At 36.8% G+C, this 22681-nt stretch overlaps 1 protein-coding gene and 1 long non-coding RNA gene across 2 annotated transcripts in view; both read left to right on the top strand.

Moving 5' to 3' along the window:
• The first annotated feature begins 7948 nt into the window (after positions 1-7948).
• On the top strand, positions 7949-14478 carry LOC142351813 (uncharacterized). Its single transcript, XR_012760971.1, has 3 exons — positions 7949-8027; positions 10900-11108; positions 14427-14478. It is a non-coding gene; the product is annotated as an uncharacterized LOC142351813 (long non-coding RNA).
• Positions 14479-14566: 88 nt separating this feature from the next.
• LOC142351743 (uncharacterized) overlaps positions 14567-22681 on the top strand; it is a 52960-nt gene continuing 44845 nt past the window's right edge. Inside the window, exons 1-3 of the mRNA XM_075403889.1 lie at positions 14567-14614; positions 20866-21017; positions 21274-21566. Of these exons, the coding sequence (XP_075260004.1) occupies positions 20893-21017; positions 21274-21566 (418 nt within the window). The 5' untranslated portion in view covers positions 14567-14614; positions 20866-20892. The remainder of the gene's footprint in view (positions 14615-20865; positions 21018-21273; positions 21567-22681) is intronic.

Genomic DNA, 22681 nt, shown 5'->3' with positions numbered 1-22681 from the left:
TTTTCCCTGGTATTGTAGAGAATGCAGTGATTTTGTAAATCTAGCGTTTCGAAATCTTGCGTAGCTTATGCGTTGCTTTTGTACATCTTGCGCTGGGTTAATAGATATTTGCCTTGTTTTTGTAGATCTCTCGGTTAGATAGTACATCTTGCGTTGGGTTCTTAGTTCATGCGTTGGGTTTGTAGGTCTTGCGTCGGGTTAAAAGATCTTGCAATGAGTTTGTTGCTCTTAAGTTGGGTTTGTAGATTTTGCGTTGAGTTGGTTGATTTTGCGTTGGAATCGAATGGCTTGCGTTGGACATGAAAATGTTTTGTTCGGTTTCTAGATCTTGCCCTGCGTTTGTAGCTCTTGCGTTGGGTTTGTAGACATTGCGTTGGAATTTTAGACCATGCATTGGGTTTTCAGTTTTTTCTTTGGGTTTGTAGATACTGTGATAGGTTTTTAAGTCATGCGTTAGGTTTTTAGATCTTGCGTTGGGTTTATAGACCTTGCGTTGGATTTGTAGACCTTGTGTTGGATTTGTAAATTTTGCGTTTGCGTTGTATATCTTACGCCTTGCGTTGGATTTTCATATCTTGCGTTGGGTTTGTAGATGCGCCGCTGGGTTAGTAGATCTTGACCTCGAAGCGTTGGGTTTGAGGACCTTGCGTTGGGTTTGTAGATGTTGCATTCCGTTCGAAGATCTTAAGTTGGTTTTGTAGAATTTGCGTTACGTTTGTAGATCTTGCGTTGGGATTTTAGATCTTGCGTTGGGTTTGTAGATAGTGCATTGGGGTTGTAGATCTTGCGCTGGGCTTGTAGATCTTGCGGTTGGATTAAAGATTTTGCGTTGGGTTTGTAGATCTTAACATTGAAGTGTTGAGTTTGCAGACTTTGCGTTGTGTTTGTAGATCTTGCGTTCTGTTTGCAGACCTTACGTTGGTTTTTAGAACTTACGTTGGTTTTGTAGATCTTGCGTTAGGCTTGTGGAGCTTGCGTTAGTTTTGCAGGTCCTGCGTTGGGTTTGTATATCTTGCGTTGATTTTTTAGATCTTCCGTCGGGTATTTAGATCTTGTGTTGGCTTTGTAGATCTTGTATTGCGTTTGTAGATCATGCGCTGAGTTTGTCGATATTGAGTTGGGTTTGTAGATCTTGTGTTGGCTTTGTAGGTCTTGTATTGGGTTTTTAGATCTTGCACTGAGTTTTGTAGATCTTAAAATCAAAGTGTTGGTTTTGTAGACCCTGTATTTGATTTGTAGATCTTGATAACGAAGCATTGGCTATGTAGATCTGGCAATGGTTTTGTAGCTCTTGCATTACGTTTGTAGATCGTACGTTGGTTTTCTAGATCTTGCGGTGGGTTTGTAGGTCTTGAGATGGGATTGTAGATCTTGCATTGGGTTTGTAGAACTTGTGTTGCTTTGTAGATCTTGGATTAGGTTTGTAGATCTTGCGCTGAGTTTGTAGATATTGATTTGGGTTTGTATATCTTGCGTTGGATTTTTAGATGTTGCAGTTGGTTTAAAGATTTTTCGCTGGATTCGTACATCTTAACATCGAAGTGTTGGTTTTTTTAATTTTGCGTTGTGTTTGTAGATCCTGTGTTGGGTTTGTAGATCTTGACATCAAAATGTTGGATTTTGTAGATCTGGCGATGGGTTTGTAGATCTTGTGTTGGGTTTGTAGATCCTACGTTTGGTTTGTTGATCTTGCGTTAGGTTTGTAGATTTTACATCGAAGTATTGGGTTTGCAGATTTTTTGTTGAGTTTGTAGATCTTGCATAAAGTTTTTAGATCTTAGGATGGTTTTTAGATCTTACATTGTTTCTGCAGATCTTGTGTTGGCTTTTTTGATCTTGAATTAGGTTTGTCGATCTTGCGCTGAGTTTGTATATATTGATTTGGATTTGTAGATCTTGCGTTGGATTTTTAGGTCATGCGGTTGGGTTAAAGATTTTCCGTTGGTTTCGTAGATCCTAACATCGAAGTGCTGGCTTTTTTTAATTTTGCGTTGGGTTTGTAGATCCTGTGTTGGGTTTGTAGATCTTGACATCAAAATGTTGGATTTGTAGATTTGGCGATGGGTTTGTAGATCTAGCGTTGGGTTTGTAGATCCTACGTTTGGTTTGTTGATCTTGCGTTGGGTTTGTAGATCCTACGTTTGGTTTGTTGATCTTGCGTTGGGTTTGTAGTTTTTAACATCGAAATATTGGGTTTGCAGATTTTTTGTTGAGTTTGTAGATCTTGCATAAAGTTTTTAGATCTTAGGATGGTTTTTAGATCTTACATTGTTTCTGCAGATCTTGTGTTGGCTTTTTTGATCTTGAATTAGGTTTGTCGATCTTGCGCTGAGTTTGTATATATTGATTTGGATTTGTAGATCTTGCGTTGGATTTTTAGATCTTACGGTTGGTTTAACAATTTTCTGTTGGATTCGTAGATCTTAACATCGAAGTGTTGGCTTTTTTAATTTTGCGTTGGGTTTGCAGATCCTGTGTTGGGTTTGTAGATCTTGACATCAAAATCTTAGATTTGTAGATCTGGCGATGGGCTTGTAGATCTTTCGTTGGGTTTCTAGATCGTACGTTTGGTTTGCTGATCTTGCGTTGGCTTTGTAGATTTTAACATCGAAGTATTGGGTTTGCAGATTTTTTGTTGAGATTGTAGATCTTGAATTAAGTTTTTAGGTCTTAAGTTGGTTTTTTAGATCTCACATTATTTTTGCAGATCTTATGTTGGGTTTGTAGATCGTGTGCTTGATTTGTGGATCGTGCATTGGGTTCGTAGATCGTGCGTTGGGTTTGTAGATCTTGCGTTGATTTTTTAGATCTTCCATCAAGTATGTAGATCTTGTATTGGGTTTGCAGATCTTGTTTTGGGTTTGTAGATTTTGCTGTTGGATGAAAGATCTCGCATTGGGTTTGCAGATCTTAGCATCGAACTGTTGGATTTGTAGATCTGGTGATGGGTTTGTAGATCTAGCGTTGGGTTTGTAGATCCTACGTTTGGTTTGTTGATCTTGCGTTGGGTTTGTAGATCCTACGTTTGGTTTGTTGATCTTGCGTTGGGTTTGTAGTTTTTAACATCGAAATATTGGGTTTGCAGATTTTTTGTTGAGTTTGTAGATCTTGCATAAAGTTTTTAGATCTTAGGATGGTTTTTAGATCTTACATTGTTTCTGCAGATCTTGTGTTGGCTTTTTTGATCTTGAATTAGGTTTTTCGATCTTGCGCTGAGTTTGTATATATTGATTTGGATTTGTAGATCTTGCGTTGGATTTTTAGATCTTACGGTTGGTTTAACAATTTTCTGTTGGATTCGTAGATCTTAACATCGAAGTGTTGGCTTTTTTAATTTTGCGTTGGGTTTGCAGATCCTGTGTTGGGTTTGTAGATCTTGACATCAAAATGTTAGATTTGTAGATCTGGCGATGGGCTTGTAGATCTTTCGTTGGGTTTGTAGATCGTACGTTTGGTTTGCTGATCTTGCGTTGGCTTTGTAGATTTTAACATCGAAGTATTGGGTTTGCAGATTTTTTGTTGAGATTGTAGATCTTGAGTTAAGTTTTTAGGTCTTAAGTTGGTTTTTTAGATCTCACATTATTTTTGCAGATCTTATGTTGGGTTTGTAGATCGTGTGCTTGATTTGTGGATCGTGCATTGAGTTCGTAGATCGTGCGTTGGGTTTGTAGATCTTGCGTTGATTTTTTAGATCTTCCATCGAGTATGTAGATCTTGTATTGGGTTTGCAGATCTTGTTTTGGGTTTGTAGATTTTGCTGTTGGATGAAAGATCTCGCATTGGGTTTGCAGATCTTAGCATCGAACTGTTGGTTTTGTAGATCTTGCGATGGATCTGTTGATCTTGAGTTGGAGAATTAGAAATTGCATTGGGTTTGTAGATCATTTGTTGGGTTTGTAGATCTTACGCTGGGATTGTAGATTTTGCTTTGAGTTTGTAGATCTTGCGGTGGTATTAAAGATCTTGCGTTGGGTTTGTAGATCTTAACATCGAATTGTTGGGTTGGTTAATCTTGCTTTGGGTTTGTAGATCCTGTGTTGGGTTTGTAAATCTTGCGTTGGATTTGTAGATCTTGCGTTGAGTTTGTAGATCTTGTTTTGGGTTTGTAGATCTTGCGTTGGGTTTGTAGATCTCGCGTTGGGTTTGTAGATCTTGCGTTGGGTTTGTAGGTTTTGCGTTGGATTTGTAGATCTTGTTTTGGGTTTGTAGATCTTGCGTTGGGTTTGTAGATCCTGTGTTGGGTTTGTAAATCTTGCGTTGGATTTGTAGATCTTGCGTTGGGCGTTGGGTTTGTAGATCTTGCGTTGGGTTTGTAAATCTTGCGTTGGATTTGTAGATCTTGTGTTGGGTTTGCAGATCTTGCGTCGGGTTTGTAAATCTTATGTTGGATTTGTAGATCTTGTGTTGGGTTTGTAGGTCTTGCGTTGGATTTGTAAATCTTGCGTTGGGTTTGTAGATCTTGCTTTGGGTTTGTTGATCTTATGTTTGCTTCGTAGATCTTGACATACTCTGCTAAAAATGAACCTAGAAACGCGCTGAAGTTTTTTCTAATAGAGATTTTTCTCCAGTTGATGCCGATTGATGACTAACATTCTGCTTTACGCTGACTTAAAATTAAGCTATATAACAACAGGATAGCAACGATCTTGTAGAAGAGTTGCAAAGTTGTCTCCCATCTGAGTTCTCTCGGCCAGTGATGACTTTGCATTACCTCCAGCTAAAGTTGTTTGTGAGTGGGTTCTTTTAAATGGAATTTAGTGGGATTCTTAAACTCTTATTGGTTTGTCAAGTAGAAGCTATTGCTCTTTAAGGGAACTTGAACAAAACAACTGAACCCAACTTGTCAGCTGGCAGAAATATGTTCATTCCACTGAAACGGCTTATGAAACATATACCCGTTATCTTTATGTTATGATACTGAAGATAGCTGTTTTTCTAAGCTTGTTAATTTCGATATTGTGATCTTTATGGGTCTAGAGATTGCTCTGGACGAAGTAAAGTCTCTTTTGTTGTCAGCTGGTTTTATTATGATTGACAATCTGAGTTTCCGATAAAGGCTGGAATAGGAAGCAGGATAACTTTGATCCCTATGAGATTTGGTTTTCAAACAAAAGTTGGCTCAATCTTCAGAGAAGGGTCAGCTTTTTGAAAGCTGTTTGTAGAAGATGTTCGCCCAACTTAAATTTCTTCATTAGTTTTTCGATTGATTATTGTGATAATTCGAGTGGCTGCTATCATATGTAATAACAGATGCGAGAAAATGACAGCCCACCGGTTTAATTTTTTTGGAATTGTTCTCTAGTTTTCATAATTAGCGTATCCAGCCGCCAGTCGGCATTTCAGCTGATCTACTATACATCTAAAAAAATTGCCGTGTGACGCAAGTTTATCTAAGACTCTGGGAAGGATGGCAATATATCTACAAGAACTAGTATCGTATCAATATCCCTTCTGTACTCGATATCATCAACGAATTTGATTTTGGGAATGGTGGCAATATCGTATATCGCCGGAGAGTTGGATTGACATGACAACAGTAGTAGTCAGAGTAAAATCTTTGATCTTTATAAGCGTTCAAAAATGGAACAAGTTGCCCTCTTCAATAAGAACTTTTAACAGTAAAACTTGCTTTAAAAATGTTTTTAAACGAGTTTTTGCTCGATCAGCACAAGAAAGTACCCGTTAATAGACAGATTTTTACCTATGAGAACGAACAGTCACAATTATAAGATTATTATATCAATAACAATACTGATTAAACTATTTAACATTTTAAAGCATGTAGATATCTAATCTTAGGGTTATATTGTGAGTAATTTACATGTTTGAAGAAAAAAATTACAGAATTGAAATAGTAGGGTTCAGTTATGATTTTGTCGGTGAGTCCAGTCCGGGTAGCTGTTTAAGGTCTTTGTCCACAATCAGCTTGCCAACAATTAGTCGGCATATCTCACCAAGTCACATCCCACCGATTTCTCAGTTCTTTTTTATTGAAAGTGACGAGTTGACAGGAGTTATGTGGATATTTACATAACAAAAATAAAGCTGCAGAAAACATTGTTTCAAAAAAATTGTTTTAAAATCCAAATTTTTGGCAAAGACTATGCTGTAATGAGCTTAATTTTTGTTCAATGACTTACAGTCATAAGAATAACTTAAGGGGTTTCTTTGTTAATTGGGGTGCATATATTAAACTATATATTTACTTGACACTATTGTCCGGAACTGTTTTGTCTGGGACTGTTTTGTCTGTTTACCATTTTTAACTATTCTAGATTATGGCTGGCAGGTCAATCATATAAATCCGTGAACATATACAAGGTGATATAAGATCTTCATGACTTTCTAGTTGTACAAAAAAGAACACCCGGGTAGAACTTTTCTGCCCAAAAGGTAGTAAGAATAAGGATGCAATGGGAAGATTCTTTTATGAAAGTGCCATTCGTATCGCTTACATACTGGGCTGCCAGCGGAAGTGGGGCTGCCAAGGAGGCCAAATTGATAAACCAACGCGCCTTATCCTCTGCTTCTCCAATGCTTGTCACTACATATGTATAATTAAAAATTGTTGGAAAATAACATTATTTAACGCCTATCAATAAATTGACTCCACTTTAGATAACTTTATCCCCCTTGACAGTCGCCCAGCTCTTAAAATATTTACCACATTCAAAATATACCCCCATCCTAGCATCGTTTTATTCTCCCTAGCAGTCCCAGTTTTACGCATTTTCACCCCCTTTCGGCAGATTAACCCCTCATTCTTACATCATACCCCCTCCCATAACTCCACTCCTACATAATATTACCCACTCAATGCAAATGACAACCTAATTTTCAAAATACTTTGGAGCTAAATGTAGTGTTTTTTCTGCTGTCATTACAGCCTATTGCAGTCTAATCTGACATAACGATTTTAAATAATGGGCAATTCCTCAGAGTATTTCAATTGCAGCCCTTGTCTAGTTTCATTGCAGCCCCACTCTGACATCATTTTAGACTCTGACGAATTTAATGTACCACTTTGACATCTTTTATCCCTTTAGACTATCTACCCTATAGAACCCGGGCAAATATGAATCCTGGAAACCAAAAAAGAAAACAGGAAGCACTTTTGAGCGCACGATTTTTTTTCATTTTGCGAATAACTTGTAAAATTTGGTAACCATAAGAATATGACTCGTAATGTTTTGATTGAAAATTTTGTATGTAATAGTCAAAATCTAATTGAATTAAGTTTTTCCCTCTCTGCATGAAAAACGTTTTCTTGTTCAGACAACTTCGGGCGAAGGATATTCAATCACTTTGAATGCATGTGGGTTTGGTCAGAAAATTTCTTGAGAAGGACATTTTGAGCGCAGCAACTGAGTCTACACCGAGGTAAGTTCAAGCGCATTTAGAGCGCACAAAAAAACTCGACTGCTGCCGAGTCTGAACAGAGGTCATTTCGAACTGGATAGGTCTGAACAGATATGCTCTCCGTCTGCGACCTCAGCTTGCGTAACCTAAAAAAAAGATCCAATTGTGAATTATCCAACTGAATTTTCTTCCCTACCGTCCCTTCTCTTTTTGAACCAGAGTATTTATGCTTCCAGCTGTCTTACAGTACGTTTGTTTCCCATAAATAAACAAGCAGTGACACGCAACATTTGAATCAAAAGTGTGTGCACGAAAGCAACTTTGAAAAAATAACAAATGTAAAGAGTTTTAAACCTTTTCTCGCAGCTTTTGACACTTTTCCTTTCATTTTGCCCCCTCCCCTCTTTGTTCATGATAAACTTCTACTGTCACGTGTGCAACTTTAGTTACATCAAGCACACTCTTTTAGGCGATATTAATGAGCATGGACAGCTGAAATTCAGTTTAAAAATGAAACTACAAAAGCACAGCTTTTAATAATTTAGAGAAGGGTGCTTTTTGAGTATGTGTTGGTCTGGGCTGTTTTTGGCGCCTGTTTTGGTTTTGTTGAGTGGTCTGTGGAGAGAGATTGTCTGTGAAATACCCTACTACTCACAATATACATTCAGGTACCCATTTTTCATCTCTAAGCTTTCACCAGTTTAAACTCTTATTCTCAATCCTCTGGACCAAAATACCCCCCCCCCCCTCACTTGACATATTTTTTGATGCCATTAACCCTAAAAGCTTATCTTGATCACCCATTTCTTTAAATCGTTTTTTGTTCTGCTTTCTGCTCCACGATGAGTTTTTAAACGAGCATTTCTGCAATGAATCATCATTATATAATTATAAAAATAAGTTTCCTCTCATTTCGGTAGAAGTGAGAAGTGAAATTATAATAACTATTGTAAAATTTAACAATTAATAACCCTGCGAAACAGTGACACTGTGGACAAACGTAACAAATGATGTATACAAGAGTAATGAAAACTGGTCACTGTTACCCTCGCTTGCTGTTGTAAGTTGAGGTCTTTCCTATTATAGGCCCCCACCAAATTATGGTCCCCTAGGTAATCTAAGTGGGGAAGGGAGAGCCCAGGATGAGGTGCGCGACCCAAACCAGCCCTGATCAGACCGACTTGGGTCGCGCACGTGGGATAAACCGCGACCACTCCACAGAGTCTGGCCGCACTATCTACGGTCTCGACAGTCTGATCAGAGCCCGCCCAGAGTCTCGAGAGTCTGGATCATAGCGTGGTCTAGGGTCTGGCGATTTTTGTGGTATGATCTGGATAGTCTGAACAGAGCTTTTTACAGAGTCTGTAGGGTCTGATCAGAAACCTTTCCAGAGGTCCAACCCAAAATGACCAGTCCCCTGAGAAGAAGAAGAGAATGTTAACCACCGAGGGGACTGTTTTTGAAGAGCACTTCCCAATGTTACTTAATGAATATCAAAGACCACGATAAAGAGTAAGTTCTGGTTATTGTTGTTGACCTGAAAATTTTGCCTTCTTTAGAACTAATATTTTTTAATGAAAAACCCAAAAACCATATACATAAAATGACGTCTAATTTTCCGAAAATAATAAATTATACCATTGATTACTGGTATTTAAAAAGTTAAAAGTGTCAGTCTGGGTACCACCAGTGCGCGACCGAAGTGGGTCTGGCACCCCCGTGCGCAACTCAAGTCGGTCTGGCACCCACAGTGCGAGACTCAAATCTGTCTCATCAGAGCCGATATTGGTCTGGATAGTCTGATCAGAGCTGGCTTGGGTTGCGCACCTAATCCTGGGAGGGCTTGAAATGGGAAAAACCCGAAAATTTTAACCGAATTCTGGAAGTTGAAAACAATTTGAACTAAGCTAAGTGAATGTATCGAAATTTTATTAATTAATCAGTCAGAATTCATAGTAAAATCACAAATGTACACACACGTTTTTAGCCTTATTTATAAAACATTGCTGCGAATATGAGTGACAAATTCGATAAAATACTGCTCGAACAAAGAGCACTTTAGCTATGTTATGAGAAAAATTCGTCAGAACTTCTCATATAAACTGAATAGATTTCACGATGAATGAGTAATAACTTAACTAACGACAGATAAAAATATTAAATCTGAATTTCTTAAAGTATTGTTGGATAAATCAACCACTGTCTACGAGCTTGAGTATTCATTTAGCCACATGACCTAAAAATTATTTGCTAAAAATAAATAAATTATATATATTATAAGTCCCTGGCATTAACAGAATCATGTATAAAGACAATTACCAGTCTTACAACTTCTCAGGTCGTGGCTCCTCAGAGAAATAAATCTCTGAGTTGGGTTTCAAGTAGTAACAGAATAAACTTGAGCTATTAATTCTTAAGGTAATAGAATTTTTTGATGTTTTCAGAGATAAAGAGGAAATTTTCATGAGGATGACTTGTAAGAGAACCGAAGTTAAAAGAGCCCATTGAAAGAGAACGAAAATTTATTGAATTTATTAGTCGGTAAATTAAGATAAATTTTGCAGCCAATTAAGTTGTTTTCTGAAATGAGACTACCAAAATCTAAACAATTCATAACCGAGTATTTGAGAATGAAAATTTTAATACTTTCTAAAAAAAGAAACTGAAAGCGGATTAATAAATAATTAGCAAACTAATGCTGAAACTTGAACTGATTTTAACAGTGCCGAAACTGCGAAGTCCAATTCAGTATCAATTAAATACTGTCGGAATTTATTTTCAAAGCAAGCGGGGCACGCTGATCAGTAGTTCGGTTGTGATAGATTCATATCAAGTCCAACGGGCCTCTGAGGCATGGCCGCGTTCGGCAATTATTTTTGTTTGCCGGAAATTTATCTCAGTCCAAATATTTTGTCCTAATAAATATTAAAATCAAAAATCTCACCACTTCAACGCGATTGGTTTAGAATTTGTGCACTGATTTCGTTTGAAGTGATCTGAATGGTTTAGAAATTTGTCGGGAGAAAAATTGATTAGATTTTCGGCACTCTTATAATCGACACTCTCATACGTCGGCATTGTTGTACGTCACCCTCAGTGGCCTATGGGACTTGATATTAAACTGTCACAACCAAACATGAGACCAATTAACACAATTAGGCACTTTTTGGCTCTCAACTAACCATTTAGGGTAATTAAAGGCAACTTTTTGCTTTCGGCTCTTTTTAAATTAATTTTGTTTTGGGCTCTCTTTACCCTCGGCTCTTTACAACGTCGGCTCTCTTGTACCTAGCCTGTCATGATATACATAAAAATGAGTGGCGAAACTCATACATTATTCGTCAGTGTTGCCCTCGGTTAATGTATCAATTTTTTACGCTGAGAATAACTGACGTAAAGTGAGAAAAACTAAAGTGACGTATAGTAAAAAGAGACTATCTAATATCATAGTTGTCCACAAAAGCCTGCAAAACTCCAAAATTTACAAATTTGTACATTTTGAGGCGTAATTAACTTTTTTTCATGACTAGTACTTTTCAGTTACTCTTTTGTGGGATTTGACGTGCGCCCCTTTTCCGAGTATGCTCTTCCTTCTCCTGATGGTGGGAATGGAGATGTGAAAGTGGAGAGAGAGTGTGAAAAGAGATGCAATGATGAGAGAAAGTGTCGCTCATTCAACTTCAGTCCATTCTACCAAACATGTGAATTACTCACAACTGATGTCACATTACAACACATATCATCTACAGGTTGTATATTGTATTATAGTTATAAGGGATTAAAATTACACATTGGATTACCCTTGAGTGCTGATACTCTAACAGTTGACAACGATATGACTTCAAAAGCAACTCAACGATTACCCCAATTATATACTTATATACCCAATTATATACCACAATTATATACCCGATTATATAGGAACTATATACTCAAATGGTTTTTCTAATCAATCGCTTTTGGTTGATCGATATGTTCGTAGAGAGTTGAAACTCGTTTCATTAGAAAGCCCAGCGTAAAATGTGTAAAAAAAATCATTGGTTTTATTTTCGTTCTTATAGGGAGTTATAGAGGTTTGAATATTGTGAATAGTAGACGTAATTCCGTTGTTTCTTTGAACATTTTCCCTATTTTTTGACCAAATTTCTGTCAATTTTGCTACAATTCGTTAAAATTGTTAACCACAATGTTATTGGTTTTACTTTAAGGATAAAGAAGGCTTGCCGATTGATATTATTCGATTCTAATAGTTAATTTTATTGCCAATTTTATGCCAATAGTATAGACCTAACATCTGCTGTCACAACCATTGAGTACTACAAAAATGCTAGTGGTGCTTTCGCTTCCTAAGGGAAACTTCGGTAATGGGAATTTTGCCTGTTTTTTTTTTAAAAACTACCTCATTATTTATGAAATATGCATCATCATTTGCTTATTGAATTATTGATTTGCGAAGTGATTGCTTTGAAATACATGAAATATTTATTGTTTTTTTTGGACTTACCTTGGATTCTTTCAATCAATATTTTTTGGGATTGTATTGAGGCGCGGCCTTTTTATAATATTTTTCCAATTTTGTTTATTTTTCCTTTGTTGGATAATGACGAGAAAGAATTCAAATCAAATCCCATTTGATGACACATCTTTTTTACAACAAACTGGGGCAAATTAAAATAGATTGTCTGAAAAGAAGAAGCTCAGAGTATTTACGGCTTTGACTATTTGTTTTCGAAGTTTTCCTTTGATTTCCTTAGGTTTGTCTTTATTTTTTAATGTTTTTGAAGACTCGGCACTTCGTTTTATTAAGCAAGGATCGAATTGTGCTCTTTAAGAGCTATAACGGTACCTATAAAGTGTTTTCATTTGTTATCTAATGCCTCTTTCGACTTTGAATTCATTTGCTTCAGAAAATGTCAGTGAAGTTTTAAAAGTTGTCGAATTTTTGCCTTAGGTCTGTCCACATGTACTTTAGTCTCAATAAACAGAGGGGAAAATTTGTTGCAGTTGTAGTAAAAAAAAATTATAGAAGTTTTTAACTAATGTTTTATTGGTTTTCTTACTAAAAAAAATCAATCAAAGTTGATTTTCGAAAGGTGCCTCTTTGAGGTCCATATTTGTTCCTTTTTTCAAATTATCACATTAAAGACTCAACCAGGTGTCACCAAAAAAATGCACAAAAGAACAATTTTTAAAATATCACTGAGGAGTTCATAGTTATAACGGATGAGAAATGGCTCTCTTGTAAAAATTTTATACCATTTTTGTGTTTTTACATCCAATTGTCGTTCTTTTGGTTCTCTTTTGCGTATTCTTGGACATCAATGGTCTTAAATTCTTCTATGAATATTTAAATGAACTATATACTGATTTCAGTTTCTGGCTGAGGGTTTTAATGACTTTACAAAAAACTTTTTGACAAAAACAATTTAGACTTGGAAATGGGTATTTATAAGAGTTTTTCAAATTCTCAATACAGATCAAAATTTTTGATTATATTTTTATATTTTCACATTGAACCCTGCACGAAGAGGTCCCATTCAAAATCAAAGAAGGCCAACGGATAAAATTTCAAGCTTTTTTACAGTAAAAACTTTTTAACGATGACTTTAAATGACTTATAGTTTTAATGGCCTCAACACTGTGGTTTGGATAATTTATATGTGAAATTTTTAGTTCTGTCCGTATTTTTGGGTTTTGTTGTCGTGTTAGGATTCGGTCTCACTAACAACAAGAGCAACTGGCTTCCTGTGCAGTTAATCTGTTTTTGTTGATTCTAAGTTGAAATCTTAATGTTTGTTTGAAGATAATTGTTTTGAAAACAGTCAGTGGATTTTTGAACTTTGTCAATTTTATCTAACTTCTATCCTTTTTTACCTTGTTCTCTGTAACAATAGTCGCAACCTTTTGCTAGTGAACCGAGATTCAATTTTTCAATGGTTTTGTTATCAGCTACTGGTTTCTGGACGTTGGCACTACGCATTTTCATAAGAAAATTGTGATTTTTGGAAGTGTTCGAACCAACTGCTGAGTTTTAAAATGGATAAATACAACGAGGTGATACGTATTGGTTATAATCAAATTGTAATTGGCTATTTTCAAAAACTGAAACGTGCTTTCCAAATTTGCCTTTTCTGCTCTTGTTTATGAACCTGTTACCGAGTCTAATTTTTGACAGGTCTCAAATCTTGTCTTATTAAGTACAGGTTATTTTGTGTAATTCACGTTTTATCTGATTCCTTTTCATTTTATTATTAAGTTTTTTTAAATTAGAGACTCCGATTCATGATAGTAACTAATGTTTGCTATTATTTGATTTTAATGTTTGTCTTGTCCAGTACTCTCATTAATGGCAGTTCTTGGCGTCAAAGGCGTCCAGGTTGGTCGGAACAAAAAAAGCAACTGTTTTTGCACGTTTTTATGCTTAAACGACGTTCCTACTTGGCTTTTACCAAACATTTTTCGGTGGGATTTAATCATTCACAGATCGAAGTTACATAAATTGCCTACAAAAAGATGTTTTTATCCAAAAAACGGAATTTTGTTTTGAGAAAAATGCGTTCTATTACTTCACTTGTTACAACTGTTCGTATGTATCAAAATTGCTAACAGTTTCTTGTGAGAAAATGAGAGTGAAGTGCTGTAATGATTAACATGTACTCCGTATGTGAATACAATTCAGGATTTATGAAGAGCGGCTTTTAAACAACGGCAGCCATGGCACACAGTTTATTGGAATGATTAGGAGAAAAGATGTTGAAAGTTTTCGACCAAACTGCCGCAGATGAAGTTAGAAAATTGCATAAAACCATTCAAACTGTCCAGTAGACCTTAAAAAGCTGAAGGCAAAACGGCGCGATACTAGAGAACTCATTTCAACTTGTCAAATAGAAATCATAAACTAGGTGGCATTGAATACTCTTTTTAAGTTTGCAACACTTGTTCACATGCAGTATTGAAGACTGCGATTGATGGAGACGATTAATAGATGATAGGAGCGTGGGCTGAGCTGGGAAATGGTCCATTTAGGATTATTCTTTTCTTTCGCAAGATGATAAATTATATTTCAGCCCAATTAAACCCTTCAACAGGATGGATACATAAATCTATGGGGAAAGAGAGTACCAAAGGGTGTAATGCAACAGCACCACTCTCAATTTGCACCAGTGCTGTTTTGGATAAGTTGGATTCTGGAGATCGTATTGTGAAGTGGGTCTATCCCAGCGACTCCCTTAGAGATGGCAGTCTCTACGGCCTGGTCAGTTACCATTTCCCCTTTGTTCCCAGAATTTCCAATTCTGAACACATCTCGCTCGATCTCTTGCGCTTTTGAGGTCTCATCCTAAGTCACTTTGATAGAGCACCTTCACATGATAAATGATTAAGTTGTCGCAGTTATTAGCATTGTAAAAATTAAGTGACCCAGAGAGGTCAGTGTTATCTTTATTGACCAACGTCTAGACTACGACCAATGAAAAGATTTTAGAAGCCTAGAGGGGGAATATTGACTATAATTAAACAGTCCAGCAACTAGTTGAAGTCCAGCTACGATCTTTTTCTTGGGTACCGCTAGAGTCCTTTCAAAACCAATTAAAGTCGACCAAGGTCTTTTCAAGGGTCCACCATTAGTCTTTTCATAAGTCTGCTTTTTTGCCAATTCGAAGTTTTCATTTTTTTTTGCTTCTGCAAATACAGAAGCAGCTGCAGAGCAAGAGTAAACGACTTCGCACCACAGCAGTCCAACTTAAAAAAACAGTTGGATAACTGCCAAAATACTTCTAAATTTTGCAAACTCTTAAGATAGAGCAATTCTGGCAGCTGGAGTACATTGCCACATTATTTATCTGACGAAAACCAGGTAGCTTAGTTGTAATTGGTCTTATTCCCATTAACCATGACAAAAATGTGGCGGTATTCAGTTTGTTTTCCCTTAACAAAACCTTGAAATATTTTTTTAAAAACAGTTTTTGAGAGATCCATGGTTTTCGGACTCGTAAAAAAAGGAGCATACATATTGACTACAATGTAAGCAATAATGAGCAAAAGAGTGTTACGTAAATTTTTGAGGCAAAAAGCAGACGTAGGAAAACACTAAATGTGAAACCATGAAAAAACCTTAACTCGTCTTTGTTGGTTCAGAAAATACTAATGGTTTTGGATAAGTTGGATTCTCGTGATCGTATTGTGAAGTAGGTCTATCCCAGTGACTCCCTTAGAGATGGCAGTCTCTACGGCCTGGTCAGTTACCATTTCCCCTTTGTTCCCAGAATTTCCAATTCTGAACACATCTCGCTCGATCTCTTGCGCTTTTGAGGTCTCATCCTAAGTCACTTTGATAGAGCACCTTCACATGATAAATGATTAAGTTGTCGCAGTTATTAGCATTGTAAAAATTAAGTGACCCAGAGAGGTCAGCGTTATCTTTATTGACCAACGTCTAGACCACGACCAATGAAAAGATTTTAGAAGCCTAGAGGGGGAATATTGACTATAATCAAACAGTCCAGCAACTAGTTGAAGTCCAGCTACGATCTTTTTCTTGGGTACCGCTAGAGTCCTTTCAAAACCAGTTAAAGTCGAGCAAGGTCTTTTCAAGGGTCCACCATTAGTCTTTTCATAAGTCTGCTTTTTTGCCAATTCGAAGTTTTCATTTTTTTTTGCTTCTGCAAATACAGAAGCAGCTGCAGAGCAAGAGTAAACGACTTCGCACCACAGCAGTCCAACTTAAAAAAACAGTTGGATAACTGCCAAAATACTTCTAAATTTTGCAAACTCTTAAGATAGAGCAATTCTGGCAGCTGGAGTACATTGCAACATTATTTATCTGACGAAAACCAGGTAGCTTAGTTGTAATTGGTCTTATTCCCATTAACCATGACAAAAATGTGGCGGTATTCAGTTTGTTTTCCCTTAAAAAAACCTTGAAATATTTTTTTAAAAACAGTTTTTGAGAGATCCATGGTTTTTCGGACTCGTAAAAAAAGGAGCATATATATTGACTACAATGTAAGCAATAATGAGCAAAAGAGTGTTACGTAAATTTTTGAGGCAAAAAGCAGACGTAGGAAAACACTAAATGTGGAACCATGAAAAAACCTTAACTCGTCTTTGTTGGTTCAGAAAATACTAATGGTTTTGGATAAGTTGGATTCTCGTGATCGTATTGTGAAGTAGGTCTATCCCAGTGACTCCCTTAGAGATGGCAGTCTCTACGGCCTGGTCAGTTACCATTTCCCCTTTGTTCCCAGAATTTCCAATTCTGAACACATCTTGCTCGATCTCTTGCGCTTTTGAGGTCTCATCCTAAGTCACTTTGATAGAGCACCTTCACATGATAAATGATTAAGTTGTCGCAGTTATTAGCATTGTAAAAATTAAGTGACCCAGAGAGGTCAGCGTTATCTTTATTGACCAACGTCTAGACCACGACCAATGAAAAGATTTTAGAAGCCTAGAGGGGGAATATTGACTATAATCAAACAGTCCAGCAACTAGTTGAAGTCCAGCTACGATCTTTTTCTTGGGTACCGCTAGAGTCCTTTCAAAACCAGTTAAAGTCGAGCAAGGTCTTTTCAAGGGTCCACCATTAGTCTTTTCATAAGTCTGCTTTTTTGCCAATTCGAAGTTTTCATTTTTTCTTGCTTCTGCAAATACAGAAGCAGCTGCAGAGCAAGAGTAAACGACTTCGCACCACAGCAGTCCAACTTAAAAGAACAGTTGGATAACTGCCAAAATACTTCTAAATTTTGCAAACTCTTAAGATAGAGCAATTCTGGCAGCTGGAGTACATTGCAACATTATTTATCTGACGAAAACCAGGTAGCTTAGTTGTAATTGGTCTTATTCCCATTAACCATGACAAAAATGTGGCGGTATTCAGTTTGTTTTCCCTTAACAAAACCTTGAAATATTTTTTTAAAAACAGTTTTTGAGAGATCCATGGTTTCTCGGACTCGTAAAAAAAGGAGCATACATATTGACTACAATGTAAGCAATAATGAGCAAAAGAGTGTTACGTAAATTTTTGAGGCAAATAGCAGACGTAGGAAAACACTAAAGGTGAAACCATGAAAAAACCTTAACTCGTCTTTGTTGGTTCAGAAAATACTAATGGTTTTGGATAAGTTGGATTCTCGTGATCGTATTGTGAAGTAGGTCTATCCCAGTGACTCCCTTAGAGATGGCAGTTTCTACGGCCTGGTCAGTTACCATTTCCCCTTTGTTCCCAGAATTTCCAATTCTGAACACATCTCGCTCGATCTCTTGCGCTTTTGAGGTCTCATCCTAAGTCACTTTGATAGAGCACCTTCACATGATAAATGATTAAGTTGTCGCAGTTATTAGCATTGTAAAAATGTCAGCGTTATCTTTATTGACCAACGTCTAGACCACGACCAATGAAAAGATTTTAGAAGCCTAGAGGGGGAATATTGACTATAATTAAACAGTCCAGCAACTAGTTGAAGTCCAGCTACGATCTTTTTCTTGGGTACCGCTAGAGTCCTTTCAAAACCAATTAAAGTTGACCAAGGTCTTTTCAAGGGTCCACCATTAGTCTTTTCATAAGTCTGCTTTTTTGCCAATTCGAAGTTTTCATTTTTTTTGCTTCTGCAAATACAGAAGCAGCTGCAGAGCAAGAGTAAACGACTTCGCACCACAGCAGTCCAACTTAAAGAAACAGTTGGATAACTGCCAAAATACTTCTAAATTTTGCAAACTCTTAAGATAGAGCAATTCTGGCAGCTGGAGTACATTGCCACATTATTTATCTGACGAAAACCAGGTAGCTTAGTTGTAATTGGTCTTATTCCCATTAACCATGACAAAAATGTGGCGGTATTCAGTTTGTTTTCCCTTAACAAAACCTTGAAATATCTTTTTAAAAACAGTTTTTGAGAGATCCATGGTTTTTCGGACTCGTAAAAAAAGGAGCATACATATTGACTACAATGTAAGCAATAATGAGCAAAAGAGTGTTACGCAAATTTTTGAGGCAAAAAGCAGACGTAGGAAAACACTAAATGTGGAACCATGAAAAAACCTTAACTCGTCTTTGTTGGTTCAGAAAATAATAATGGTTTTGGATAAGTTGGATTCTCGTGATCGTATTGTGAAGTAGGTCTATCCCAGTGACTCCCTTAGAGATGGCAGTCTCTACGGCCTGGTCAGTTACCATTTCCCCTTTATTCCCAGAATTTCCAATTCTGAACACATCTCGCTCGATCTCTTGCGCTTTTGAGGTCTCATCCTAAGTCACTTTGATAGAGCACCTTCACATGATAAATGATTAAGTTGTCGCAATTATTAGCATTGTAAAAATTAAGTGACCCAGAGAGGTCAGCGTTATCTTTATTGACCAACGTCTAGACCACGACCAATGAAAAGATTTTAGAAGCCTAGAGGGGGAATATTGACTATAATTAAACAGTCCAGCAACTAGTTGAAGTCCAGCTACGATCTTTTTCTTGGGTACCGCTAGAGTCCTTTCAAAACCAGTTAAAGTCGAGCAAGGTCTTTTCAAGGGTCCACCATTAGTCTTTTCATAAGTCTGCTTTTTTGCGAATTCGAAGTTTTCATTTTTTTGCTTCTGCAAATACAGAAGCAGCTGCAGAGCAACAGTAAACGACTTCGCACCACAGCAGTCCAATTTAAAAAAACAATTGGATAACTGCCAAAATACTTCTAATTTTTGCAAACTCTTAAGATAGAGCAATTCTGGCAGCTGGAGTACATTGCCACATTGTTTATCTGACAAAAACCAGGTAGTTCAGTTGTAATTGGTCTTATTCCCATTAACCATGACAAAAATGTGGCGGTATTCAGTTTGTTTTCCCTTAACAAAACCTTGAAATAGTTTTTTAAAAACAGTTTTTGAGAGATCCATGGTTTCTCGGACTCGTAAAAAAAGGAGCATACATATTGACTACAATGTAAGCAATAATGAGCAAAAGAGTGTTACGTAAATTTTTGAGGCAAATAGCAGACGTAGGAAAACACTAAAGGTGGAACCATGAAAAAACCTTAACTCGTCTTTGTTGGTTCAGAAAATACTAATGGTGGACTGGACCCATGAAAAGACCCAGCTCGCTTTTAATGGTTATGAAAAGACTCTAACTGGACCCAAGAAAATATCTTAGCTGTACTCCAACTAGTTGCTGGACTTTAATTAGTTGCTGGACTGATTGATTATAGTCTATTTTTCCCTTCCAGACTTTTATGAGTCTTTTCATGAGTCTAAGTCTATAATAGATAGTTTAGCATATCTTGGAGACTGCAGAACTGTAAATTGGGAAGGCTCAATTGTTGACACTCTCCCAAACGTCACAATATAACGGTGTGAGTTCAATTGCTGGGCGTTATGCCGCCATTTGCATTATATTTGATATCTTTCATCATAGTACAAGTGTCGGATCATAGTCGACGAGCTCTGTCACGTTTTCACCAATCTCGTTCCAGCTCAGTTGCTGAGCCTAGCTAAAGTCTTTTTTTTGCAAATATTGGGTCGAGCGAAGGCTCAGTCACAATTTTGGTTCGAATTAAAATCTTTTGTTAGACTTTGGGTTGAACTAAACTCTGTTGTTAAAATATGGGGTCCAGCTAAAGTCTGAAAATCTCTGCTGAGAAAAATCTGAGTCAAGCTAAAGTGCAGCATGTCTTAAAGTCCAGTTAAAGTCTTCATAGCTCAAATGAGTGGAGTATTTTCTTCTTTCAAGATCCTATCTGTTAACAGATGTTGATTGCCTCATGCGTAATAATTTTCCAAGATTTTCGACTTCTGGCAGCATGGATGATGGACTTGGGAGTCCCCGGAAACTGTTGTAGGAAGAGAGTCCTCTGCTTTCTTCTTGCTTATTTCCCCTGTATTTTCCCTGTGAGTGCCAGCTCTTCCAGTTGATGATTCCTGATGACGTGCTCCAGGAAATGAAGTTGCCTTTCTTTGATTTCTTTGAGGAGACTCGCTTGTCCACATGTTAAATTTCGGACATCCGCATTGCTCATCCGGGCTGTCCATGACACTTTTCGCATTTTGCTCATGCACCACTTTTCAAAGCCACAGATATTATCCTGAAGATGGCTTAGTCGAGTATGGCCTTTTCATAAGTCTGTACTTCGACGAAGAAAATATGTTCTTAATTATCAAGTATTACAATTTTATTCTAAGATCAGTTGGCTTGGATAATATGAATATGGTATGAACTCAAAACATTCAGTTTTTTTGCGTACATTAGGTGTTGATTTGTTGTCGATTCCACCACTAAAATGTCATTTGTTCATACGAAATTTACTAAAAGATCTCTACCTTATGACTCAAACTGATTAATTAATTATTGGGGTAAAAGTTATTTGCAGTGTTGATTTTGCAGTTAATTTCCTAATTTTCTGCTAAAACATGCGTTTCTTTATGCGCCATACCCCCTGTGTGCGTTAAAAAATAGTCTAAACAATAGTTCACAAACGGGGACAAATAACCACCGTGAACTGGGCACTTATTCTTAACAATTTATGTAGACACACCAAGTGGTGCGACTGACAGAGATGGTGTCCAATGGGAAGGAGGGGACTATTGTGTGGAGTGATTCTGGGATGAACAAAGACACAAGAGAAGTCACATTCAATTCATCCCTCTTCAAACCAGACACAGACTACACTGCATACATTGCGTAAGTTCTCTCTCTCCCCCCCCCCACTAACACATTTTAGTCATTCGTTCACGTTATTAGTTAGAGCTCCACTTCTTCAGTTAAGAGATCATGCCGGTCAAAAACACCGATCAAAAAGGATCATTTTTTGTTTTGACAAATTGCAACTGGGGAAAGGACAAATTTAGTTTATTGATCTCTGTTTAGTCTGAGAGGCCATCCCGACTCAAGTAAATGAACATAAATTTCAATTAAATTTTTTGATTCCTGTTTTTAGACCAATTTACAAGTACGACCAACAAACACTCCAAGTCCCATTCCAAATCCCAATCTTGGCATATGACCCCCCTGGACCAAACAACTTCAAAGTGAATTACACCAGTCGACTCACTGCCATTTCTGTTTCATGGGATGCTACTGTTGTGAGTGATCCTAACGTGAAGTGCTTAGAAGTGTTCAGTGAGCCGAATGACGGGAGTTGTTCCACTCAGCCTAATGGAGTATGTGTCGTGGATGTTATGCCAGGAGTACCTGGATCAATCATCATAGAAGACCTCTCAACTGGGGGAAGTATGTTATAATGGACAAACTTCACTAATCTTTCAGCTACTAAAATTATTCATAGTTTTGCTACCAGAGTTCTTTAGTTTTGCTTCAACAAATTATAAATTTGATGATCCGAATCATGAAGCCGCTTTTTGAACCATAAAAATTGTGGCCACATTTTTCTGCTAGTAACTTACTGAGCTCAAATCAATTATCAGCATCAGATGCAAGTTAACTCAAGCAATACTACAAAATGTCAAACAAGACCAAAACAAAACTACATTCTCTTAAACGGCGCCAAATTTGTTCTTGAATCTTTCTAATTAACGACCAACAACCACTCCAAGGTCTGCCTTTTTCTTTCTTCTTGTTTTAAAAGATTTTCCCCGACCTAATTGTAGGAAAAAAATGTTTTTCTCCATTCTTAACGATTTCTTATGGATTGACCTAGTTTCTACCACAAAATCCCTACTAACTTACATCAAGGGAGGAATATGTATAAAAAGACAGAATTATAATCAGAAAAAAATAACAAAATTTTCATTTTTCGGCCTCATGTGATTTTCCTGCTTCATCATCTGATATCTGATCATGACTTTTTTTCCAGGGATCTCTTTGGTTCCCATGGACGAGAGAGAATGGTTATCTTGTAAGATCTTACAAGATTCTTATAAAAGATGGTTATCTGATAAGTTCTGACAAAATTCTTACGAAAGATGGTTATCTTGTAAGATTATTGCAAGTTCGTTCCGGTTGAGCTGCAGTCTCATTGGTCCTTCTATGCGCAATTTTCTTCATATAATGCATTGAAGTTTTGAGAATTGGTTGCGTATTTTTGATTGACATTTCTTTTCATTAGTTTGATATAAAAATGCTTTTCAAGATAATTTTTACTGCATCAGTACAAAATTATTAACTTTTACTTTTGATTTTTTGCCAGGAAATGAAAAACGTGAATGAACTTATTATTTTTTCACTTACTTTTTATGCTCTTATGAATAAAAAATTGAAGAATTATTTATTTTTAGATAGATTTTTTTCTCAATGCTTTCAATCTGGAGGAACAGAAAAACCCATATTCGCACTTTCCATTCAATACGGGGTGTAAATTTATTACTCAAAGAAAATTTATTGACTTT

This window comes from Convolutriloba macropyga, chromosome 13, assembly GCF_964194025.1.
Source record: "Convolutriloba macropyga chromosome 13, txConMacr16.3, whole genome shotgun sequence".
NCBI classification, from domain to species: Eukaryota; Metazoa; Xenacoelomorpha; order Acoela; family Convolutidae; genus Convolutriloba; species Convolutriloba macropyga.
This window is presented reverse-complemented; position numbering and strand designations above follow the sequence as displayed.